This window comes from Varanus komodoensis, unplaced genomic scaffold (assembly GCF_004798865.1).
Source record: "Varanus komodoensis strain SLA01 unplaced genomic scaffold, ASM479886v1 scaffold9, whole genome shotgun sequence".
Classification (NCBI taxonomy): domain Eukaryota; kingdom Metazoa; phylum Chordata; class Lepidosauria; order Squamata; family Varanidae; genus Varanus; species Varanus komodoensis.
Genome location: NW_025336598.1, coordinates 9,542,972 through 9,569,850, shown reverse-complemented (window position 1 = coordinate 9,569,850; position 26,879 = coordinate 9,542,972). Strand labels below are relative to the sequence as shown.

General features: G+C 40.6%; 1 protein-coding gene across 3 annotated transcripts in view; it reads right to left on the bottom strand.

Moving 5' to 3' along the window:
- The window catches only part of CC2D2A (coiled-coil and C2 domain containing 2A), an 87,322-nt gene that overhangs the window by 51,159 nt on the left and 9,284 nt on the right, over window positions 1-26,879 (bottom strand). For 2 of the 3 annotated variants that reach the window (XM_044418350.1, XM_044418351.1), the window contains exons 3-11: window positions 22,560-22,648; window positions 17,500-17,601; window positions 12,568-12,669; window positions 11,064-11,246; window positions 9,692-9,854; window positions 5,048-5,184; window positions 2,863-2,994; window positions 2,013-2,222; window positions 293-399 (exon numbers count right to left, since the gene is read on the bottom strand). In XM_044418350.1, coding sequence (XP_044274285.1) covers window positions 293-399; window positions 2,013-2,222; window positions 2,863-2,994; window positions 5,048-5,184; window positions 9,692-9,854; window positions 11,064-11,246; window positions 12,568-12,669; window positions 17,500-17,601; window positions 22,560-22,648 — 1,225 coding nt within the window. Of the gene's footprint in view, window positions 1-292; window positions 400-2,012; window positions 2,223-2,862; window positions 2,995-5,047; window positions 5,185-9,691; window positions 9,855-10,049; window positions 10,142-11,063; window positions 11,247-12,567; window positions 12,670-17,499; window positions 17,602-22,559; window positions 22,649-26,879 lie in introns of those variants that run through there. The other variant, XM_044418352.1, reaches the window with a different exon arrangement.

The window sequence follows — 26,879 nt, the reverse complement described above, 5'->3', positions numbered from 1 at the left end:
AGTTAGACAGTGTGGAGCCAGAAACCTGATCTACAACAAATCTTCTAGCCATTTGCCAATATCTCGTAATCTGTCCACCCTACCTACATATTTCAGTTAAACAAAGCTTTGTGTTATAGTAAGACTTAAAATGTTTTAATGAAGATTTCATGGGGAGATCTCCTTCCTAGTTACTTCAGAAAAACTGGACTTTCAAAAGTCAAGCTGGGTAAAGTTTTCTATGTACAAAGAAATGCAAATAATAATAATAATAATAATAATACCGACGACAATGTGAGATTCATCTACTCACCTTATTGCAAGTTTATATTCAGTTATGCTTTGCTGTGCTACTGGGTTAAGAATCCCACTTTCACTAGTGTCCAAAATACTTTGTAAGGCATTTCTCAGAGCACACAGCTTAAGAGTAAAAGAAGATTTGTGAAAAAATATAAGCATCGTACTGTGTTAAACACAAACTTTGATTAAGTCAGAAGGCTACCATATTATTGTTTCACTGTGAAAAAGGTATAAATCTGCTTTCTGATAAAAAAGCCCATAATACATGAAACCCTCTCCAAAGTAAAACTAAAAATAGCTGAAATGGAAAATGTGGTATGAACACTGAAAGCTAAGGTGATGGTGTACTAAATTACACATTAAAAACAATTCTAAGCAGCTTAAAATTCTGAAAGCTTCAGCTCAGGATTCAAATGTAATAAGGGCCTGCTGTTCATCTGAGAATTTACTCGCCCTTTATTTTAATTTCCTAACCCTTCCAGTATCCAAATATTCCTGGTGTTTCATTCTGCAGTCACAGGACAACTTTTCTATGTTACTCAGCATGTAGAAAGAACTGCACCGACAATATTTCAAGATCCCCAAGTTCGTATGGGCAAAGAAAGCAGCTAAGTACTATGACAGACACAGAGACAGGATTTTAAAGAGCATCATGTAGGTTGTCTTACTCCCCAGCACCTCCTTTTTCCTTGGCCTCCTTGGAGAGAAACCAGCTCCAAATTATCTAGCCAGGTAAAAGGACTCTCATCCCCAAGATCCCACAGTATTATTTAAACCAAACTGCTAGCAGTGACAGCTGTTTATTTTCTGCTTTTAGTGCTGCTCTTGCTTCTCTATTTGGCTCTATAATTTCATTGTAATATTGAATTTGACTAGTTGATTTTGTTCTATTTGAAATTGTTTTGTAATGACTTGGGTTTTATGCTGTAATTGGATATGTGATATTTCTTCTAAGATTTCATTATCATCCACACTGGAAAAGTGATAAATAACCTAAACAAAACTAATTATTAACAGACGAAGGAATGGAAGCTGAGCTATAGTAGCTTTGCAGAGAGTAAATGAATGAGGTAAGATCACAACAGGGCTCTTCCTAGTTAAGCAAGATAGACAGAGGGCTCTGCAATTGGCATTGTCTATCTGAAGCAAGAGCCAAGCAGGACAAGATGATGTCAGAGGTTCCCATTCCTCAAATTTTCTTACTTTAAGCTAGATGAACCTCTTGGCCTGTGTAGCTTCCTGACTGTCCAGTGGGCAGGGATGGGTTTTGCAGAACAGGGTGTCTCCTTCCTCTTGCCCTCCCACCAGAACACCTCCTCTCCACCCTCCTCAATCTTTTTCAAAGTGACCTCAGAAAGAAAAGCTGCTGGAAGCTTATGTGTGAGGGAGAAAGATCCATGATGAATAGCTCTGTCCTCAGGTACAGAGGAGACCTGCAGCATCCAGTGGTGCCCTGGAATGCCACTGGACTGCTCTGCCCATCAGCACTCCACACCAGTTAGAATGCACATGTTTATTCCAAGACATCATAGCAATGGGGCCAATGTTGAGCTCACAGGCAGGTGATAGCAGCAGCTCATTTTTATTCTACAACAAAGATATACATGTATTTTTAGAGATTTGGGAACCAATGTATCATGACTAAATATGACACATATTTAGACATTTACCAGAGCTCGGTAGGATTTCCATTTCTGTAAGTATTTCTAATATGAAAAAACCAGTGAAATTACCTTATCTGTAAGAAGCTGAGTAAGATTTTTCTGTTTTCTTGACAAATACTGATCAAATAACTGAGCCAGTTTAGCGGTTAAGACATGTTCACGGCTAAAGCAGGGATGATGTGTGAATATTAATCCAGCAATATCAATATCCAACTGAAATTGACCCTGGGGGTCCTCAGATCCAACAATATACTGATTCGCTAGCCTCATATGTATTGCCTAAAATAAGAATAAGTGATTGCGATGAAAGGGATTAGAGCTGGAACAGATAAGCTACAAGTCACTTCTCCATTTTAATTATAAGGTCCTGTTCTTTGGACACAATAATCCTAGTTTTCTCAAAGATGCTTTAGCAAGCCATGAAGAAGAATAGGATATCATTCTTCCCTCTCCTCATACACAGACTTCATAAATGTGATTCTGGTCTTTTAAAATCAGAGTTCTTGGCTATGTCCTAAATGGGGAATTATAGTTTAATATTGGTTTGCTGACTAGAAACAAGCTATGCTTATGTTCTTTGTAAGTAAGGCAACGTTAAATCAGAATTCTTGTTTTGAACACAGTATTATAACAACAAAGCCAGAATGAAAGAGGAGATAGTGAAGGAAAAACCTGCAGATCCATTCAAAGTGCACTTTAATCTTGTGAAAAATCCTCTTACTTCAGCAAACTTAGAACTTTACACAAAAGTTAGCATAATTCATTTGTTTCAAACTCCCAGAGATGAACATAACAGACAGATGGTTAAACATGCTTCAGTGCGTTGTTCTGTAGCTGAGTCAACTTTAATTAAAAGCAACAATTACACCAGTCCAAAAGTGAAACTGTCCCAATCACGAAGAAATTGCAAGAGGGTTACCTTTTTATAAAATGTTACTAGTTCTGGTTGTTTGCCTTCCTCTGCTGGAAATATTGGAGGTCTGGTACAAGACTGCTTAATTGGACTGGGCAAGGCCAAAATTTGGCCATCATCTCCAAACCACTTTTTCCCCTACAAACAATGAAGGAGAATTTTTAAAAATGTGATTTTACTGAAAATACATTGCAGACTAAACCATGTTCAGGAAATGAAAGGCCAATGAACTAGAACATTTTTAAATAAATAAATGTACACATAATGACCATGAGCATGTAACAGATTGTGTATCCACAATCTGCATGATTCTCTTAATAATCACTCGGCTTAACGTAAGGCATAACTCAATTCCTTACAGGAGTTGCCATTCACAATCAGTGCCAGACTCAACAAAGCATGGTTTCCTCTGCATTGCCATGGATGCATTACACCAGGAATTTGCTTTTGTTTGGTCCACACCTTCCCTTCATCCACTGTGCATTACTAAAGGAGTGTGTGTGTATGTGGGGGGTATATTCCTTCATATGCAGATTTTTTTGAAACAAATATGTCTGGATGATAGTACTGATGCAGGAGCAACAACAAGAAAAGTAGTCTGTGATGGATATTAGCTAAATGGTTGAAGCATGGTCACCTAACTTGATCGGTTCTATATCTGAAACCCAAATACTCACAAGAAGGAGCTGTTTGCTTAGAAGGGTGCCTGTGATTTCTTTGTGAATTAAGACACCAACTAAGTCCCCTCACTTGTTTGTCATCTAAGGGCTATTTAGAAATTCCCACTTTTCTGTTGAGGAAACTTGGACCTCCTGGGTCCCACTTCACCATTCTAGCCACCACACCCAACAGGGTTCCAGGTCACGGCTACAGGTGAGATCAAATTAACATAAAGGACATGCCCTTCTAATATTGGGAGCTCAATCTTGTTTTCTGCTGAGCCGTTATGTCAATCACAACCTTAAAAAGAAATATTTTGTCCAATCATTTATAAAAGTTTCCTGTGCACTAGAAGATGAACATAGGAAAAGCTTTTCTTCACAAGAGCTTTCTGTGTATTTTGGAGGAAAAAAAATCCCCATGGCTTAGAACAGCCTTCTCCAATAGTCCTCACTATCCCCAGCCTTCAAAAAGAAATCTGATGAGGAAGAACCCGCAATAATGAAAAGCGAGTTGATAATCCAATCTCCTGCAAGAGCAACAACTATAGAACCATTGCACTTATTTCCCATGCAAGTGAAGTGATGCTTAAGGTTTTACAGGAAATAATTTTACCCCATCTAGAGAACTGATGCATTTGAAACATGCTGCTGCAGGACAGCTTTATGAATACCCTGGACCAACAGAAGGAGAAACAAGTCAGCCCTAGATCACATCAAGCCAGAATTCTCCCTGGAAGCAACAATTATGAAACTGAAGCTGTCATATTTTGGGCGTTTTGTGAGAAGGCAAGGCTCCATGGAGAAGATGATAATGTCACAATAAGTCAAAGGCAGAAAAAGACGAACTGTGAGGTGGTGCAATTCTATCAGGGGAGGTACAGCTTTGAGTTTACAAGAGCTGAGCAGGGCTGTCAAGGTCAGGTTATTCTGGAGGACATTCATTGGTAGGGTAGGGTTGCCATAAGTTGGAGATGACTTGTCTGGACAAAACAACTCTATTATATTTATTGTCCTGAGCTCTCTGAGAAGGGGGAGGTGGAGGAAGAGAAGAAAACAGGTAATAAACAACACTTTGTAATATACTCCTTTAAGTTTAAATAAAAAAAGCGAGCCTTTCAGTGAGAGGAGAAACTGTAAGACAAATGGCCCAATAAATCCTAATGAAACATACAGTACTCTTAATAGAGTACACTATATTTAGTGGTTCATTAAAAAAAAACCTATATTTAGGAGTTCATTTACAAGATGTATATATACTTCATCTAAAATCTATCACACTGGAGTATGACAAGAAGTTATCTCTACATGGAGTGGGAAAATGTACACATTTTAAAAATATTGCCATCTTGCAAACTGCAAATCCTATGCTGGCTGGGGAATGTTGGAAACTGTCGGACTTGTTTCTGTCTAAATGGGCATAATATTGCATCCTAAATTACAAAGCAAAAACAAAAATCCCCTCAAAGTATGATGAGGCTGATGTTCAGCATCAGGAGGAACAAACAAAAGAAAAACTTAAAGCAATTTACCTGATCCTGCTTGAGTATTCTGTTCTCCAAAATGTTTTGGTTTGATGGTGACACGACAGGACGCTTTCCTGTATACAGACCTTCATCCTCAAGGTACCTTGGCTGCTTGTTTTCAGGTACCTTCACAGAGGCAGGCACTAAAAAAAAGCAAGATTAATATCTTCTATCATATTAATCCCTATGAACACTATAATCACTATTATCACTTTGAAAATACATATTACACTGCAGTCTTTTCTTTGCCTGCCCTTACAACAGTTGTTGAGATGGGTTGTTATTCCCATTTTATAGAGAGAGGGTAGTGAATTATCCAAGTGGATGGCAGAGAAGGACTATAAATGTAGGCTGCCCAGGTCCAAAAAAAAAAAAAATCAATGTAAAGCACACATGGTCAGGTAAGAGACAAATGTTAATAGCTTCAGACAGACACAGACAAATTTACCTTATTGCATAGATACTGTATATCATAGATATTGCATAACTGCTATTAAGAGGGCCTGCTCAGAAGCATCAGATAGAGAGAAATACACAGATAAATATGCAATAAATCTTGTACAATTAACATTTTTTATGAGGCACAAAGGTGGGAACTACTGTTAGTAAAACAATAGATTTACGACAAAGTAGCATACAACCCTCTCCATTTAGAGCAAAGGAGTAGGAAACATGGCAGCTGCAGGCACTGGTATTCCACCGGGCACCTTTCTTGGCACTCACCAAAGTGCTCTACCTCACCCACTTAAATATGTTGATGTTACACATTTTCTTACCGGCAGCTGGAAATGCTTTAAATGGATCTTTACTGGTGCTGAAAACTGGATTCAAACTAACTGCTTAGTGTGTTAGGACTCAGACCTCACCTGACTTCTGCAAGATACTCAACCTTTTGGGAGGTCCCTTGCCCTGCGCAGCACTTCCCCAGCAGCCATTCTGTGGTGGTGCTTAGGACCATTTCTTAGAATTACCAAATGTGACCACAGTCTGAATGTTTGCCACCCTCAAATAAGAACCTCTGAATCAGCAATCCTTACTATAACGGGGAGGCCAAATCATGATATCTCCAGAGCCAATTATCTGTACTTGTATTAATAAACGTGGAAATATACAACTCCTTACCACAATTAAATCTTTGTGCCAAAGAGTCTAGCAATGTCCGCGCACGAGTGGACACCAACAGAAAATGAGGCAGTAATTACCAGCTGATTATGCCAAACACCACCTCCACCTGCCATCATGATGTGACTCTCTCTGACTCTGTACTGCCATTCTGTGGCTGGTGGTCATTAGAAATTTTCAGTTCTTTCAATGGAGCAGGCTGGAAGGAATGAGTAGAAAGCCCGAGAACCCTGTTTTATACCTTATGGTGCATTTCCATACTATTAGATATTTAACTTCTGTCCCATCTTCTGGTTCTCCTCCCATCCGGCCTGTCCTCAGGCTTGGTGGTGGTGCTACTGAACACCAGGTTGGCTGAGAATAAAATCTCCTTCATCCACAGTCTTATTATGGATGAGGGGTACTACCTGACCTGGGTGGGACAGACGGGAGACTTTTTCTCCCAGTTGTGCCCACCTGGGTATTCAGTACAGCATCAGCTTTGCCCTGGGAGACAGGGAGAGGAGTAGCCATAGTCTACAGGAATATGCTCCCACTCTTACAGCTTCCTGTCCACTTAAAGAAAGGTCTTAAGTGTCTATACCTGATGATGGGCAACTGGAAAAGATGAGAGATTCTGCTAGTGCACTGCCCACCTTGCTGCACGTGAGACTCCCTACGTGAGCTGATGGACATGGTCTTTGACCTGTTGTTGGGGACCTCAGTTTCCATGCTGAGGTTGCTTTCCTGGGGCAGCTCAGGATCTCATAGCAGCCATGAGAACCATGGGGATGTCTCAGTGTGTCACCAGCCCAACACATGAAAAAAGTCACATTTCTGACCTGATTTTTGCATGGTGATCTGGAAGGGGGGGCTGGAAGTTAACCCCTTTGCCATGGTCGGATCACTTCCTCATGAGACGTAGACTTGTGACTGTATACTGTCGCCCTGCCTATTTAACTTATATGCAGAGCACATCATGAGAAAGGCAGCTAGATGAATCACAAATTGGAATTAACATTGCTGGGAGAAACATCAACAACCTCAGATATGCAGATGATTCCACTCTAATGGCAGAAAGTGAAGAGGAACTAAAGAGCCTCTTGATGCAGGTGAAGGAGGAGAGTGCAAAAGTTGGCTTGAAACTCAACATTAAGAAAACTAAGGTCATGGCATCCGGTCCTATCACTTCCTGACAAATAGATGGGGAAGAAATGGAGGTAGATTTTATTTTCCTGGGCTCCAAGATCACTGCAGATGGGGACTGCAGCCAAGAAATTAAAAGACGCTTGCTCCTGGGGAGGAAAGCTATGGCAAATCTAGATAGCATACTAAAAAGCAGAGACATCACCCTGTTGACCAAAGTGCGAATAGTCAAGGCTATGGTTTTCCCAGCTGCAGTGTATGGTTGTGAAAATTGGACAATTAGGAAGGCTGAGCACCGAAGAACTGAGGCCTTTGAATTGTGGTGCTGGAGGAGACTCCTGCGAGTCCCTTGGACCACAAGGAGATCAATCCAGTCAGTCCTAGAGGAGATCAATTGAGGGCAAAAGAACAAGGGGACAGCAGAGAATGAGGTGGCTAGATGGAGTGACTGAAGCAGTTGGAGTGAGCTTAAGTGGACTCCAGGGGATGGTGGAGGACAGGAAGGCCTGGAGGAAAGTTGTCCATGGGGTCGTGATGGGTCGGACACGACTTTGCGACTAACAACAAATGTGCTTTACATGGAGCTGTCCTTGAAAATGGTCCGGAAACTTCAGTTGGTACGAAATAGGGCAGCCCTTCTGTTGACAGGGATGGGCAGATATCAACATATAAGTCCTGTTCTTTATCAACTGCAGTGTTTGCCAAATTAAGTCTGAGTCTGTTTTAAGGTGTTTACCCTGATGTATAAAGTCCTAAACAGCTTAGGGCCTGGATATCTAATGCAATATCTCCTCCTCTGTCCACCTACTCAGACCCTAAGGTCATATACAGAGGTTCTTCTCCATGAGCCAGCACCTTTAAAAGGAAGGTGGCTATGAGGGAAAGGCCTTCTTGGCTGTGGTGTCTTGACTATGGAACTAGCTCCCCAGGGAGGGGCACCTGGTGCCAACCCTTTATATATTTTGGCACCAGGTTAAACCCTTTTATTCTCCTACTATTTTAACTGCTGAATATAGGATGTTCTGATTCTTATACTGGTTTTATTCATTTGATTATGCGTTTGCTGTGGATTAGTTGTTTATTGTGTTATGTATACTATTTGTTTAATCGTTGTCAATTATATTTGAACCTTTATAATTATTGCAGAAGTATTAATTGACATTACATGTTATTGATGTGCTATGTTCTGTTTTAAATTATTGTACTGATTGTACAATGTTCTGAAAATTTTTAATGTACAACAGTATTAAAAAGTTTTAAATAAGTAAATAAAAATAAATTCCGTATCATGGACTGAATATGAACGAAACTTAGGAGCATATTTTCATGATTTGATACAGGTGATGTATATATAACTATGCTTCAGACCAGGGGTCCTCAAACTTTTTAAACAGTTTACTGTCCCTAAGTCTGCTGGGGGTGGACTATAGTTTGAAAAAAATATGAATGGATTCCTATGCACACTGCACATTAAAAATTAATTTAAAAAATTAATTAAAAATAAAAAAATGTTTGCTCTGCTCCTGCCAAACCCGGGGGCAGCCACTTGACGGCAGCAGCGACTAGTCCATTGAAGGCCGTGGCTTCTCGGCCTCCGCCGCAAGCTGCGGCCACCTCGCCAAGCCTGGGGGCACCCTTCTATGGGCAAGCCACCGCCACCATTGAGCGGCTGCCCCCAGGCTTGGCGAGGAAGCCGCAGCCTGGCCCACAGCCCAGGGACGTGGCTCACTTAATTAAAAATAGATTTGAAAAGTTATATTTTTCTTACCTTCAATCCTTTTTTAGTGTCTTCGTCTCTCTCTCTCTCTTCCGCCAAACTCTCTTCTGTTTCCCACTACGTATTCCCACTCTGTATATGCATGCAGTGGTGGTGGGGGGGGGGCGGGGAGGAGAGAAAGCCGGTGCAGGCGCAGTTGCGCTTTTACAATTAGGCACATGCGCCGGCTCTCTGCTCAGTTTCAAAGACCATCTGCACTGGCTCAGAGCTTATGGACTTGCTGGGAGATCGTTTTCTGCGGTGTCCGACCCACAGGCCATAGTTTGAGGACTCATGCTTTAGAAAGTTAGGTACATTTTGGTTTCATTTGGGTACATTTAGTTTTTGAAAGATGGTAATTAATAAGGCTTTACTGACACATATTCTAGATAGATCAAGGTCCAAATGTAATGTTTAAGAAATGATGCTTCATGAGTATTAGCTTTCTTGGCAAGGCCACCACGCAAAAGCAGTTCACAACTATTTTAGTATATACTGTGTTATATGTCCTCAGTAACTTCATATTCAATAATTTTGAAACAGGCAGTACTTTAACTTTAGTTTTGCAACCACAACAAGGAACTGTTGCAAGTAGTTCATAAATAATCTAACTCATACAAAAACTCACAAGAGTACACTAGACCTACCTCTTAGCATGCTGGGAATGAACAATATTTCTCTTTCTTTCTGCACCCGTCCAGAGTAACTTTCATATTCTGCAGGTCTAACCACAAGGAAGTCAAGAGCTGTCTGTTCTAGAATAAAAATGTCATCATCTTCTTTATCATGAACAAGATGCTCCTCTTCATCCTATATTTTACATACAAATATTTATAAAACTTTTCAGAGTACTAGGTCAACAAAAATGCATTTTGCAATGATACACAAATAAATGCCTTGTTTTGGCCACTATATTAAAGGCAATGCAAATAATTTCCACACACAATGTGCATTAAACTAGTGCATCTTCAACACAAAGAGTACATTTTCACATTTCAGACCTACATGAAGGAAGCTGCCTTAACAGGTCCATCTAGGTCAGTACTATCTTCATCCATGGCAGTGGACTTCCAGAAGGTCAAGAGAATGATTAAGCCTAAAATTGTGCATTTTGGGTTAAAGTATAAAAATTGACAATAAAACACGCACACATATTAAATGTTTTTTGATATGAATCCCAGTAAGTCATGAAGCAGCAAGCTTCATTTGATCTCAAGGCACTGTTAGGTACATGGACGTAAGCTACAAATAGCCAGCAATAATAATAGCCAGCCAATAAGGAACTGTGGATGTGTACCCCCTATGAAGCCAGCCTAGGTTATAGACTGAAAGATGAAAGAGGGCAGCCTGAATAAAACATCATTTTTATTTATTGTTATCTTTCAAGCAGGAGCCCTCCAAAGTACAACAATAAAATGAATAATAAAAGCCAATGTGGCATTAAAAACATTTTTTTTCTCCCTGAATATTTGTGTACTGCACCAGAGGCTGAAAGATGCCTATCACAACAGAAACAATGACCTCACTCCCATCACAGTTGACTACCCACCCACAGAAAAGACTTTTAACTGCAGAGCAGTTGCCTATGAGAGGGAGGGGAATGCACAGGAGACAACCCTCCTCAGTTGCTTTCTGTTGTCCAGGAATGAAATTCAGCTCAACAGATGCACAGGAGCACTTATTTTCTTCCAAGTAAATTCCTTTTAGTAAATGTTTTTACTAGTAAAAGTAAAAAGTATAAAAATTAAAATGCATTCATTTCAAAACAGGAGTAAATGGGGATGATCAATATCAGTTTCATGCACTTAAACCAAGAACCATAATTTGGTCCAAAATCTTGGTTTAACTGCCCCTCTACCTGATTCTATGCCTTATTCTATGCCAGACTGACAATGAGATCCAATGTGCAAGAAAAAGGCAGATATGGATGCCACACTTCTATTTTGTTTTCTATCGAGTACAAATAACTAACATTAGAAGATTGTCTAAATAGGAAGATACATGTATTTTCATTGATACCATTTCATTTTCTCCTTGTTCTTCCTGATGGTCCTGTGTAGGTTCCTGAGGTTTATCTTCCTTGTCATCTAACACACTCTTCCTCTTGTTTTGAGTTTCATCACCTACAGTCTCTGGTTCATGATCAAAATTGAAAGTAAAGAAATTATAGGCTTCTTCAGCAGAAGGATAGCCAAGTGGCACCTAATGGAAAAAAGTATTTTTTGATTAGACATGAGGCTCACAATGCAATAGATTAATAAAAATAATCAGCTAAAACCATCTTTCATAATATTTTTAACAGCACCATTTTTAGCATCCTATCAAGGGGTGGACAAAGCTCAAAGGTGAAGGTTGCCTGCATGCTTCTTCTACCTATAAGGGTTCTATGGCCAAGTTTTCCTGGAGGCTGAGGTAATACCAGGATAGATTGTATTCTGGCCAAACCTCACTTCCCTCCTCCCTTCCCTCTTGCCCATCAAACACAGCCTCTGAGGTTGGTTTTATGATCTCAGAGCATCAGGCAGCATAATTCTTTCCTCACCAGGTGGCCTCTACAGCCCCACTTCTGACCTTGCAGCGGGTTTCTGAGGTCAGAGCTGGGACTCCTAAGTCTGCTATGGACATCTAGACAGCGTCGAGACGGTCAAAGGATGCCCCTTAGGAAAATGAAACGGATACAACTGAAATCAAAGTTAGTATCCATCATTTTTAATGAAAGGGATGCTGCTGCTGCTGCTGCTGATGATGATGATGATGATGATGATGATGGGAATAAATCATACACAGCATCTGAGAAACCTCACTCAAGCTAGGCATCTTAAAAATGAATGCAGGGATGGAACTTGGGCTCCTTATTCTTACAGCCAGAATAAACAAAGCCACTTTTACTCTGCTAATTCATCTTGGATTGGGTGTGATAGAACAATGTTACTTTTGAAAACAGCCATGGAGGTGTCAAGTTAAAAACATAGAATATTGACTTGAACATGCACACCAGCATCCTGACTTAGGAATGCTGGGAAGATTTTTTTTTTAATTCAGACATATAGGGTTGCATTCTAAGTTACCTTTATAAGTTATGTAGCGATTATGGCCTGAATAAAAATTGGATGCCCATGTTTTTGAAGTATACCCAATAGCAGTCTAAATGAGAGGACTTTTTATAAAGAAAGATGGAAGAGAAGAATAAGCTGTTTTTACTAACAACAGGACTGGGCCTGTCAGAACAGCTGCTACACCCTCCACAATCCCCCTGCTGCTGGTTTATGTATTTCCCAATGTCAACCTCTACCTGTGCCTTAGTGGAAAGCTAAATCTGAATGAAGAACTGGCTGAATCAGTCATATGTATGTACACTGCAATTATCAATTATACTCATATTATTTGATATTAAAGTAGTGCATGATTTGCTTACTATATGAAATTCATAATCTCATCATGATGATCCACAGGTTACACATACAAGAAAGCCATACAAACAATCCATAAAGACAAGCAGTCCTGACTAAAGGTCAGCCCTCACCTTTAATTTTTGCTTGACTTTTCTGACAGAATCATGGTACTTCACTCTAGTTGATACCTTGTGTTCATTCTCTTGCATTACACTTAATGCACTTTCTCCTATCTGCACATACAAAAATAATGATGATGATGATGATGATGATGATTTAATTTATTTAATACCACTGACATACCCTTAAACTTTGACTCAGGCTGTATATTAGGCATTTTTAGAGGCAAGACAGTTCCCATGTGAAAGATATAAATATATTAGATTGTAAGTCTGACAGCAGGTACTAATTATTCTTTTAAGGGGCTCTGTGAACCTTTTGGCTGACAAGTAGGATAAAAATGCTTTGATTAAATATCATATAATATTTTTGAGAAAATACACAGACATACACACTCTTTTCTATCAGCAAAGGACAGCTTGGCCAGAGTGTCAGAAAGGGCAAACAGGTGACCAACCATGCACCAAATTACGAATATGAACGTCCAGAAATAGTTAAAAAAAATCCTGTTCCCCGTCATTGTATTCCAACTAATGTTTCCCCCCCAAAATAGGGAAAAATTAACAGCTTTGATTATGAAATATTTTCTTTTAAAATTTTGGTCAAGGGGTTTATATGTTGTTAACCAGTCTTTAGTCATGTCAAATGATTTCTGAAAATTATGCAGTGGCAAATATTTTAAAAAATGACCAGAAATTCAAAATGTCTGGAAATAATGAAACCACAGGGGAAAATTTTTTATCCCTCTGTAAGATTTCCAGCAACTTTTCTTCAATTCCTTATTAAAATTATTCATTTAATGTCTCCTTTACTGCTAATTATTTAGGGATGCTCTAAGTCATGCTCAGTTTTCTAACATGTAAGTTACCATTTCATACTATGAAAAGAAAATGTGCATTATTAACAGTCTGGGCTTTGTTCTACAGAATCATGTGTTTCTCAGCTTGTTCTGGTCTGATGTCACTGTAATTCTAATTCATGTTGCTCAAATCTAAAACCTAATGAGAAAGAAACATTATAGGTTATTCCGCCAGTGCCACCAGATGTAATGGAACAGCATGTGGGTTATCCCATCTATGTATCTTTATTGTTTAAAATTAAGTTAGAATCTTGGATCTATAGAACTCACTGCCTCCGTTTTTAATAAAGTTCTCAATTAGGTCTTCAGCTATAAAATCTGTTAATTGCTGCTACGAGAATAAAATCCTTCTACCTAAAAGAAACGGAAAAACCTGTTTCCTTTAGCATAACAATTATTGTGATGCTACCATTAGAGAATCTTTCGAAATTAGTCAAAAATGGATATTCAGTAAGAAAAAATATTTACAAAGTGAAGCAATTTACAAAAGTGTCATTCTTGAAATAATAAATTGAGAATGCTAAAAGAGTTCTAAATGAAATAGATTTCCCTGAGCTCCACCCACAAACAGAAACAGTTTAGGAAGTTCCATAAATGCTGCATACCAGTCTTCCTTGGTCTCACTTTTTCTTGATGCTTCTATCTTCTAAGATGATTCAGATGTTATAGGGACTATTTGCTCAAGTTCCCTCTGACCATACATATGATAAAAACCTCACACATATATAATTTGGTTTGCTCATAAATCATTTTAGCATATTAAAATTTAAAATATAGTTTATTCAATCTATAGTTTGCTTTTAAAGTTTTAAAATATAACAATAAGATTACGAGCAAACTAAGCTACAAAAAGGTTGGTTAATGTTCCTGATGTAGCCTTGCCCAATGTAGTGCCTTTCAGATGCTTTAAGACACCCAGAATTCTTGACCATTGACCATGCTGACTGAGACTGGTGGGAGTTAAAGTCCAAAGTACTGGAGGGGACCATACTGGAAAAGAAATGAAAAAATGGGGGAAAAAACCCCAAGCATTTTAGATTTGTAAAGGTATTTAAAAAAAGAAGTATGACTTCAATTATCTTCCAAATTTCTGTTTCCCTCCATTGCTTCCAAATTTCTAGTAATTTTGATCTTGACTCCAAACTGAAGCCAGTTTATTGCATTACTTAGGCTCCAGATTGTGAGTTGTGACCTGCCCTGAGGAAAGATGGAAGGGACCCATCACCATTTTCTCTCTTCAAGTGTCCAGTAAGACCATCCTCATCCCAGCAGTTAACTCTTCATGGGCAAGGGAAAAGGAGAGAGCATGAGGAGCAGATAATCATGTCTACACAATGGAATTGCCTGCCCTGATGCCGAGTAGGAGAGTTCAGTAACTTGCAAGTGGATACGCTCAGAATAAGGCCCTAAACAATATGCATCTCAATGGCTACCAGAGCCTACAAAGGATCTCAATGGACAGGAAGATTCATACAGAAAGCAACAGTCCATTAGATACCATGGCTGAGGTTGTTTAGGACTTCAAAAGTCAAAACCAGCACTTTAAATTAAACCAGCCCTAACCCGGCAACCAGATTTGCTCTGTTTTTCATTCTCTTTCATTCCTTCTCTCTGGCTTCAGCCATTTTGAAGAACTGAGGGAGTGGCAGGTAGCCTTGATTAATTACAAACGAGGAATCCTGAGACTCTGGGAGGCTGGAATAAGGAAAACTATTCTATTAAGAAACAGATGCAGTAGGGATGGCTTGGGACGGCTCTTCTTCTAAACCTTTGAATGAAAGAGTATGTGACCTTTTATGAATGGGTTCTTGCTTCATTTTTTAGCAGTGTGTATCAGTTAACAATCTCTTCCCTCCTATACAACTCTAGTGTGCGGCTTCTAAAGCATGCTGAGAATTTGTAATGCAAGACTGTTTGCCTCTAGAATTGGGTGGGTTGTGGTTAGTCAGTGCTGTGAGAAATGGATTAAATGATAAAAGGCACCCCACATGATAAAAGGCACCCCACATGTTCAGGGCTGATTCCGCTTAAAATTAAGCCTCCCGCAGCGGTAATGCTGAGAGATTAGATAAAACGTGCATGGGGGTGCATGTGTATGCACAGAAAACAACAGATACACAATTGAACTACAGGAAAAACTAGGATGTTTTGACTGAGGAGGAACAGCAGGCCTGTAGAAAAATGTGGCAAATGACAAGTTTCTATAGGAAAATGAAAAACAGAATCATGTTACATCAGAAGTATACAATGTATTTGTTAGCAAAAAGGATAAACCAACAAAAAGAATACTGAATTGCAATAAAATTAAGAGCTACAAAAATGTCATAGGGAATCTATGAAAACCGAGTCTACCTGTACATGCAAGATAGAAATAAGTTAAATGACACAGATCAACATTATATAATTGATTTAAAACAATAACAGAAAAGGCATTTAGAGTAAATAATAAAGCACATAAGGTATGCATTGTAATAACAGGATAATATGCCCCAGAGAAAGCAAATGTGAGATCAACATATTTGACATAATCATATATAAAGTTAACATTAAAAATGGATCTCTCTAGAAAGGTTAAGAATAAAAGGAGGGCTCTAAGCCATATAAACTGGAGATCTCTGCCTTTATAATGGATTCTGGCAGACTTCAATGAGATGTGAGGCTGGAGATCAAGAAAATTAGTGGGCTGCAATGGACCATGTATTAGACCCAGATGCAAGCCCGCAGAGACATGCCTGAGGCAGCTCTGCACCCTGGAAAAGTCTATGCTGGGTCTGGGTAAGGTGTTTCCTGCCCCTGGCTTGGTCTGGGACAACCTTTCCTCTCTTAGTCTCCCAGAGGACAGCATTCTTTGGATAAGTTCTCAGACACTGGCAAGGTGGAAGACCCCAGTTCTCCGTCAGCTCCACTGGCTCCCGATTGAAGTCTGGGCCCGATTCAAGGTGTTGGTTATGACCTATAAAGCCCTAAACGGCTTGGGCCCTGGATACCTAAAGGAACGCTTGCTCCCATATATGCCCTCCAGCCCCTTGAGGTCAGCAGCAGATGCACTTCTCCGGGAACCATCTGTGAATGACATCAGGAGGGTGAGTACCCGGAGGAGGGCTTTCTTTGCGGTGGCGCCCCATTTATGGAATGCGCTCCCCAGAGAGGTGCGCCTGGCTCCGTCATTATTTGTTTTTCGGCGCCAGGCTAAGACCTTTTTATTTAAAACTTATTTTAATTGTGAATTTATTGATTTAACTAGGTTTTTTTTTAATTTTTTAGCCGAGAATGCACTGAAGCTTTATTGCACTGGGGTTTTATTGTATTGGGGTTTTATTGTATTGTTATTTATTGATGTTTTATGAGCCGCCCTGAGGCTTTATTGCGATGGGGCGGCATAGAAATGTTTTAAATAAATAAAATAAATAAATAAACTACACCCAAGGACAAACCTTCCATTGCATCATTCCTTTAACTGTGACACTCCCCACCACAGATACTCCCAGTAGATTCAGTATTTTGAAAAGAACCCTGGGCACCATCACAAACTTGGTACTGTATCATAAACACTGTTGGGAACAATTATCTTTTATCTTTTTGACTGCATGTGCAAGAATGTGCACCCCTCTGTGTCCCACTCTGTTGCATTCTCTCTTCTCTCACCATACCCCAAATCCCACCAGCCTTTCTTCCATCTGTCTCTTCTCCCTCCTTCTTGTTCTGCCCCCACCTTTTTGGTCTCTCTGCTCCCCTCTGGTCCACTTCTCTCTGTCCTTGTCTCTTCCTTCTCTCTCCTACTTCACTCACACCCATGCAACTGAATGGAGCAACTTATCAGAAAAAGCCTCCTTATGAAATTGGCTAGAGGCAGGGGCAAAGTCCACCTCCCACCAAAGAGCCTATTGCCCCCAGGGTCCTTGGCTGGGGATAGCTTTTGCCTCCCCTTCCAGCTGATTTTTGACAGAGGGGTTCCTTCCCTATTTAAGCCAGTGAATACAGTTAAAAAATTAAAAAAAATTAAATTAACCATCCAGGTATCAAACAATTGTGAAATGTTCTGATGTAATGAGAAACAGTGAAGGAATTCATATGTTTTAATCACCTCATTATCCAGTTGAATTTGTGCTTTCTTCTCTTTAAGAGTTTTCCGAGATCTTGGACGAGGACCTAAGGCTTCTTGCAATAAATCATTTTTTGCTTTAAACTAAGAACAAACAAAAAACAAACAAAAAACAAAACAGAATCTTAGTTTTTAATTTATATGTCACATTTTATTAGCTCATAACCCAATAAACCACACTGGGAGCTGCTACTGGAATGGAGCAAGGAGGACAGCCTGGGTTTCTGTCCAGGTGGTTCTCCAGTATGCTCAGCTCCTGGCTTCAAGATTTCACCCCATCTCTTTCAGCTTTCTAACTTGGTGACTCTAATGGAAAGCTGTCAGGGATTCCCAGTTCCCCTGGCCAATTGGACAAAATTATGTCCAGTAGTTCTATGATCCTGGAGTAAAGTACACAACAGCCCAAGCTTGGGGAATAAATTAGTTCATTTAAAAGGATAAAATATACAGGTGGAGGGTACTAAAACATACAATCTAAAAGGCATAAAAATGGTAAAATAGGAGAAGAGGGGAAGCTGGGGAAGCTGGACAGCAACAGCAATACAGTTCACAGACAACCAAGGAACCCCAACTACCAGGAATTTGTTGGGCTAGAAAATAACAAAGCTAACCCTATCCTTAGCCAGAAATTACTTTCTGCAAGATCTAGATGCACAGGGCTTCACTGCAAGCAGAACAAAACCTCCTGACAGAAGAACAAAGATCCTCTTTCCTCACCAGCCTTTATTTGCCCTCCATCTAGTCAACTGACCCCTGGGGTGATGGCCCATCTTCCAGCCAATCATTTACTCCAGGTGCCAGACATTAACCAGTTGTTGCTGTTATCTCCAGCATCCTCTAGACCATAATTTCTGGTATCTCCCAGTATACACCACATAGGGAGGAAGATGCCTCCCAAGACCTTGGCTGCCAGATTCCTGTCGTGCTGGCACCTCCATGTATAATATTTTATTTGTTACAGAGTTAATCCTCTCCTTGCTCCCTGAGGCCCAAGGAGCCAGTTCACATTACACTGACATGAAAAAAAGGCTTGGTTTGCAAAACACAACAGCTAACCTTAGCTTACTTTATCCTCAAAGGCTTCTCCAGGAGCCATTTCTGTATGGTGCCTACAGGATGCCATGGTTTGGCATGCCATGTGTACACAGGTGGCATTATGCTGTGACAGCCAGATAATCCTTAAATAACCTATGGTATGTTTTCAGGTTATTCAAAGGGCCGACCCTCAAACAATCCTTGCCACCTGGGTTGACATAACATGACACACCATCTGCAGATGCCATGCAAAAATTGCACTCCAGGCACCCAGCATGTTTTGACAATTCCTATAGATAAATTAACCCATGATGCAATGCAGTCATATACTGCAAGCCAGGTCAGTAGCTCAGTGTAAAAATAAGTGATTTCCTCTAAGGAATACCATAATTGCAAATGGAGATTAAATTAGCTATTCGACCAAATTCTCCACTAGAAAATATGTGGAGTTATGGAGTGATGTATTAATGGATATGCCAAAAGAAAAGACATGTCAGTATGACATTTAGGGAGAAAAGCAAAGTTATGGCAATTAAACTGAACTCGGAATGAACTACTGCAGTGTATCCCTACCACTTTGGAAAGTTCTTGCTCAGGGTTCCAACCAGTCTGGGACAGGAACTGTATAGTACCATTCTCAGGAGATGGCAGAAATAAACTACACCTTTTTACAGTCCTGTCTCCCATGAGGACTCCCCTTGCTGGGCTATATAGAGCTTGTTGTTGTTGTTGGTCGTGAAGTCATGTCCAATCCATTGTGACCCCATGGACAGCATTCCTCCAGGCCGTCCTGTCCTCCACCATCCCCCAGAGTCCACTTAAGCTCATACCGACCGCTTCAGTGACTCCATCTAGCCACCTCATCCCCTGCCATCCCCTTCATCTTTTGCACTCAATTGTTCCCAGCATTAGGCTCTTCTCCAGGGAGTCCTTCCTTCTCATTAGGTGGCCAAAGTATTTGAGTTTCATCTTCAGGATCTGACCTTCTAAAGAGCAGTCAGGGTTGATCTCCTCTAGGACTGACCGGTTTGATCACCTTGCGGTCCAAGGGACTCGCAGGAGTCTCCTCCAGCAACACAATTCAAAGGCCTCAACTCTGTGGTGCTCAGCCTTCCTTATGGTCCAACTTTCACAGCCATACATTGCAATTGGGAAAACCATAGCCTTGACGATACACACTTTTGTCAGCAGGGTGATGTCTCTGCTTTTTAGTATGCTGTCTAGATTTGCCATAGCTTTCCTCCTAAGGAGCAAGTGTCTTTTAATTTCTTGGCTGTAGTCCCCGTCTGTGGTGATCTTGGAGCCCAGGAAAATAAAATCTGTCACTACCTCCATTTCTTCCCCATCTATTTGTCTGGAAGTAAGAGGATCGGATGCCGTGACCTTAGTTTTCTTAATGTTGAGTTTCAAGTCAACTTTTGTGCTCTCCTCGTTCACCCACATCAAGAGGCTCTTTAGTTCCTCTTCACTTTCTGCCATTAGAGTGGTATCATCTGCATATCTGAGGTTGTTGATATTTCTCCCAGCAATCTTAATTCCAACTTGTGATTCATCTAGCCCCGCCTTTCTCATGATGTGCTCTGCACATAAGTTAAATAGGCCGGGCAACAGTATACAGCCTTGCCGAACTCCTTTCTCAGTTTTGAACCAATCAGTGCTTCCGTGTCCAGTTCTCACTGTTGCTTCTTGACCCGCATATAGGTTTCTCAAGAGACAAATAAGATGGTCTGGTACTCCCATCTCTTTAACAACTTGCCACAATTTGTTGTGATCCACACAATCAAAGGTTTTAGCATAGTCAATGAAGCAGAAGTAGATGTTTTTCTGGAACTCCCTAGCTTTTTCTGGTAGTTTTTGGACCACGTACTGCTGGAACCTAGCTTGTAGGATTTTGAGCAAAACTTTGCTTGCATGTGAAATGAGTGCAATGGTATGGTAGTTTGAGCATTCTTTGGCATTGCCCTTTTTGGTACTGGAATGTAAACCGACCTTTTCCAATCCTGTGACCACTGTTGAGTTTTCCAAATTTGCTGGCATATATATACAGAGCTAGAGGGCTCAATATCTCCACCCAAGTGTTGGGGTTTTGTTGGGTTTTTTTGCAACTGTATTTTATTATTTTAAGGTCTTAACTCTGGATGGGAGTGCCTGGGGAGTGAGTGGGTGCCACCATTGGGGTGGTAATGGGCAGGGGAAGATATGGCGTTGGGGTCTAACAAGTCAGTACAGAAGGAGGGACCAATGTCTTATATCTCTCCCCTCTTCTGGTTATTCCCCCAACCAGAAGGTTTCTGGTAGCAATATCAACCGGCCCCTGGGCCTGATGGTGCTGCTACTGAACGCCAGGTTGGTCCATAATAAAACATCCCTCATGAGGGGGCCGACCTGGCATGTATCATGGAGACTTTGGTGGAGGAAGGGGGAGATGTTCCCCTCATCCAGCTTTGCCCGCCTGGATACCTGATGCAGCACTGGCCCTGCCCAGAGGGAAGGGAAGGGGGGGGGGTCGCCCTGGTTTTCCAAGACTCAATCTTCCTTACAGGGCTCCCTGTCCCTTCGAGGCCAGGCCTTGAATTTGTACCTGGTATTGGGCGACTGAGATAGATTAAGGATTCTGCTGGTGTACCGTGCACCCTCCTGCCCATCAGACTCCCTGCCTGAGCTGACAGAGATCATCTCAGACTTGGTATTGAGGACCCTCAGATGCTGGTCCTGAGGGACTTCAATTTCCATGCCGAGGCTGTTCTATCTGGGCAGCTCAGGACTTCATGGCTTCCATGGCAGCCAAGGGGCTATCTGAACATTTCACTGGCCCAACCCATGAAAGAGGTCACACTCTGGACCTGGTTTTCTTGACGGGGCAGGAAGAGGAAGTTAGGAACTTGACTTTAACTCCTTTGTCATGGTCAGATCACTTCCTTGTGAGGTTTGACCTTGGGGCTGATCTTTCCCTCTGGAAGGGTGCAGACCACATTAAGATGTTCTGCCCCGAGAGTCTTATGGATCCAGATTAGCCCAATACAAGGTGCTGGTTGTAACCTATAAAGCCCTAGACAGCTTGGGACCAAGATACCAGAAGGAACGTCTCCTTCCCCATATGCCCTCATGCCCCTTAAGATCGGCAGCAGAGGCCTTGCTCCAGGAACCCTCTTTGAAGGAGGTATAGAGGGTATCCACCTGGAGGAAGGCCTTCTCTGCGGTGGCACCCAGATTATGGAATATGCTCCCCAGAGAGGTCTGCCTGGCGCCGGCGCACTACTCTTTCTGGAGCCAGGTAAAGACCTTTTTATTTAATCACCATTTTAAATAACCAATATCAATAATTTTAATTAAAAAAAACAGTAACATCAATTTTATACAGTTGCTTTTTCTTTTCTTATGAATTGTAGCTTTGCATTATTGTGGACTGTTATTGGTATTTTATATTGTTATCTTTGTAAGCCGTCCTGAGGCTCCTTGCATAGGACAGCATAGAAATGTTTTAATTAAATTAAATTTTTCCAACCCCAGCCCCCTCACTTCTCTTACACTCACTATAAGCAGCAAAGGCTGGTACTTTTTTTCTGTGTGTTTTCCCTGCAACTTATTCTAGTCTTCTGTGTCTCAACTGTTCCCAATTACAGAATAATCTGATAGACTCACATATTCTGCAAAAAAAAGGAACTGCTTATAGAAAATAATAGAGAGTTTTTAGTATAACTGTTACTGGATGACAAATAGCCTTTGAAAATATCCACAATAAGGAGGTCTTCCCTTCGCTATTCAGTATAAAACTAAAAGGTCCTTCTCCAGACAATGAGATAAGCTATTCTACTTTTTCCTTCTCTCTATGTCAGCAACCCTGAAAGCAACAGGTCCTTATTAGGCTATTTTTGTATTTTTCTTTTAATTTACAAAGGAATACTTCTTCCTAGGTATGTAGAAACCAAGTCCTTCCAACCTAATATGCATTTTACCACATTTTATCACTTCAGAGGGAAAGTTCAATTTTGCATGTGGAATCTCACCCGGGCAGCTTTCAGTTTCTCTCTCATTCGTTCTCTCACGGAAGACTCAGCAAAGCTTGTTCCTGAGGTGGATGGAACTGGAGGCAAGCCTACAATGGAGCGTTATGTTAATATATTTCAAGGCTCTTCTAACTAAACAGCCATCTGAATCTATTAAAGATATTCAAAACATTTACCACAGTTTGAAGAAAGACATTTTAAACCACACTCTTTATGTTCACTTTATTATTAAATCATGTCATTAAAAATGGATGCTCTCAGCAAGAATAGAATTCCAAAATGAGTTGCATCAAAGGTGGTAAGATGCGACATAATGCTGAATGCCAGCATTTCAGAACATACTAAATTGCTTCACTGGATCAGACAAAGGTATCTAAGCCAGCACAGTTGCCAAACAGAAGAGTCCAGATGCTCACAGATATAATAAAGGTGACCATCCCTAGTTGTAGTATGTAGTACTCCAAAGTTTAACAGGGAAATTCCACAGCTTCCCAGGTAACCCACAGATCCACCTGCTTCAATTTCTTCCAACCCTTCATAGAGCATTTAAGGACAAAGTTACACTTTATTTATGATAGTAATGCAATGATGTGGGAGAGAGGGATATTTCCAGGAGCAAACTGGAAATGGCACAGTCTGCCCCGCTAAATCTTATCCTGCATGCTGCCAGACTAGAAGCCAGCCCAAGGGAAAATCAGTGGGAATGGAGAGAATTTTTTTTTTTTTAAAGAACTGGCAGATTCAAGGGCAAGCTCCCCTCCTATCTGTCCTTTCTTCCCTACAAATGTTCCCACACATTTGGCTTTAGGGGTGGTGTGTGGGTGGTGACTGGTGTTGTTGTTTTACTGTTCTGAATCTACTACCCATCCATTTTCTTGGATGGGTTTTTGACTTTGTGCTCATGGATAGTCTAGTGAAATTCTTTCCCTACTGCACCGAAGTCCCTCCAGCAATGACAGCCACCAAGATCTTTTCTCCCCTCCACAGCTGATTCCTCTCCCAAATGGTTTCCATGTGTCTGATTTTTGCTTCTGCATGGTTTTTATTTTTGTTACACATTTCCATCTCTGTTCTGACTGGTTGCAACAGGACTTTGGATAAGTTTGAAAGGGGGAGAACACCCCAGTGGCTGAAGACAAAATATCACTATGTGAATAAAGAACGGCAAGACGAAGTATCACTATTTGAATTAAGAAAGGCAGGCAACATTGAGTTAATGCTGGGGGCAAAGAACTAGTAGATGGGGCTGGGGCTGGAGAAAGAGCAGCCAAGGTAGTATGGGGAGGGCAGGACATATGACACATTGAGCTGTGGCGGAAGAGCAAGGCAGGTACAGGTTTGTGTTTTCCTGTGCATACTCTTTGGCTCTTTGATCTGAGATTAGATGCAGCAGTGGGATGAGCTGGCTGAAAGCAAAATGAGTGGTGTGAAAGTCTGGCTTCTGTGAAATGAGTTTTTTTGTAGCATGCCACACATACCACATTAGCCATTTTGTGAATGGGCACACCTTCCCTATTGGAACTGAGGGCTTCCATAACTCTCTCAGAACTGCAGATGTGCCCATAAAGGTTGGAAACCCATTCTGGAAATGCTTATACATGCATGGAGAAGGCAGGGAAGGTGTGGTGGAGAAAATTCATTCTTCCACTATTGGGCATGCCCTACGATTATTCTAAATTCACCTCTAATAAGCTCACTCACAATAGAACTAGCAAGAACATTCCGAATGAACGCAGTTTAGTATGTTAAGTTTATTAAATTATTTTCACTGAGGTAATTTAAAGCAATTTGTTTTCAGATATAGTTATGGTAACAATATTTACCATAACATAAATGGTAGTGAACATGCAGAAAGTCCAATGAAAGGGCATGTCTTGAAACCAGAGAAAATATGGCACAAATACATTAGTTGGCTCCATATATATTTGATTATAATACATCCCACCTTTTTCCTTTCAAGGAACCCAGGGTGGCTTACATAATTCCCCTCCTCCCCTCAATCTAATCATCACAATAATTCTTTGGGAAGGTTGGACAGAGAGTCACTCAATAAGCACCATGTTTAAATGGAGGCTAGAACCCAGCTCTTGAGTGCCAGTCCTGCATTCTTAATCACAACACCATACTGGGGGGAAAAGAAATTTGGCCATAACTGTGAGCAAGTGACCCAACCAATGAATGAGCAACAGTTGCATGAAATGGTCACTCACCCAGTTTTGTTTTTCCAAATCAGTTCACCAATTCTTCAGTGTATTTGGTTGCACCCTTAGACACACATAGGATTGCATTGTTCTGATTCCCTTCTCACACTCCCTTTAAGCCTTTGGGTCTAACCAATAAAAATTGTGCGGCAAGTTCAAGACCAACAGATTTATTTATTTCTTGTGTTGATTTAGCTGAAGTGGACTAGCACAGCTACCTTCTGGAAATCTCTTGGACTTTTTTGCAGCACATTCTTATACTTAAAAGTGAAAAAGAAAGATAAATGTAAAACAAAAGTTTTTTCCTAGTAGTTCTGGTTTAGAAATACAAGTCAGGCACACTGGGAAATTATACTTCAAAAAGCCTGCTTTAACTACTGTCCTTTCCTTGGAGGGATAATTAATGTTGCACCAACCAAATAAGATGAGCTAGGGGAAGAACTGTGTTCAAGTGTTTGGAGGCTTTGGTAAATACTCAAGTACTGTCCAGTATAATGGCAGCCCCCCATGAATGAAAAGGAGGTGATCATTTTTAAAAAATCACAGTAGTCATTTCAAAATTTGGAAAATGCCAAAATCACAGCAGAACCTGACTTTTTGTGGGTGGAGTGGCAGTGATAGATGCTCAGATTCCACTCTCTCATCAGAATACACAGATAAAACAAAAAAGCTGATATCTTAGTTAATTCACTAAAGTCCTAGTGTAAATCAATGTGGCTTACTAATTTAGGAAAATATATTATGAATTGTAGTGTGTGTGGGAGTTTCTCTAGGGGAAAAGGAAGGGAAAAGCAATGAATTGAAGAGAGGCAGCACAGCAGAAGCCAGCTGCTTCACTGCCAAGAACACGCCTGTCACATGGGGATGATAGGCTGGAGGGAGAGACAATATTAAAGGGCTGGGGCAGGCAGAGCAAAGATCCTCCAAGAACCTGACTGGATACATGGAGCAGAGTCTGGGGTACTCCTCTGTGTTGGGGACCTGACAAAGCTGAGAGAGAGCTTTGTGTGTGGAAACAATAAGGAATGAGAGAGAGAGTGAGAGAGAGAGAGAGAGGAGCGTGAGCACACATTGAGGAGGGATAGCTTCTTTACGTAATGCAATACTTGAGCTAGGAGAGGACTAAGCATTTCCATTAAATAAAAATCAAGAACTAAAACCCAGATTTGTTTCTGACAGACTGTATACATTCACTAGTCTGTCTGAGAACTTATGTGAGCTGCTAAAACCCAAAAGCTCATAAAATTGTACAAAGGCACAACCTCTGTGAACATCTTAACAGCACTATGAATACAGATTGAACTTAAAATGTTTAAATCTTCTTGGTTTTGTCATGGGAATAAACGTCAAATCTTAAAGCTATCTCAAAACGTATTTCCTCATTATTCACAGCTGTTTTCTATTCACTATTAGTCTGCCTGATTAGTAGATTAAAATATTGCCAATGCCTTGGAGCTGAAAGGGTAGTTTTGATTCCAACAGAGTGCAAAGATTAAACAAAGGGAAATGAGATATTTTTGCCAAGGGACTTGAAAGACAAAGGAAACTATTGAATAGTACTCAGAAGGGAAAAAAAGTATCTTGTTGCAATTGTTAGTCATTCTATGGATGTTATTTTAAATGCACAGTGACAGATTGAGATGGGTATAACAAAATAAATATTAAGCTGAGTGACCCTTAGAGACATTAAGCAAGCTCTGGATATGTTCAGGTCTTACTTCTCCCAAAGAAAAGTTTTTTGAAAGGCAATGCAGATCCAATCCATCACAAATTATGCTTAAATGAGTTTTTAAAAACAAACACAGAAGCAATGTTAGGGTATTTGCAAGAGAGTGGAAAACAGAATTCTGAAAGATTTATAGGGAACAGGATGTATGGTATCATCTTGACAAGAAAACTTCCTCTCTTTCCAGCCAAATGTAGGCAAGTATTTCTGATCACATGCCATTCCATGTGTAAGCATGGTCAGTCAGCAATGCTGCACTGCACGGATGCCAGCGTGACCAGCTTTTAATAAGCAACACACTGGTTTTTCTTTTACTGTCAAAATGATCCATAATATATGTAGTTCAATGTATTCCTTCCACTTGGGGCATACTAGTCAAGAAGGAAAGAATCA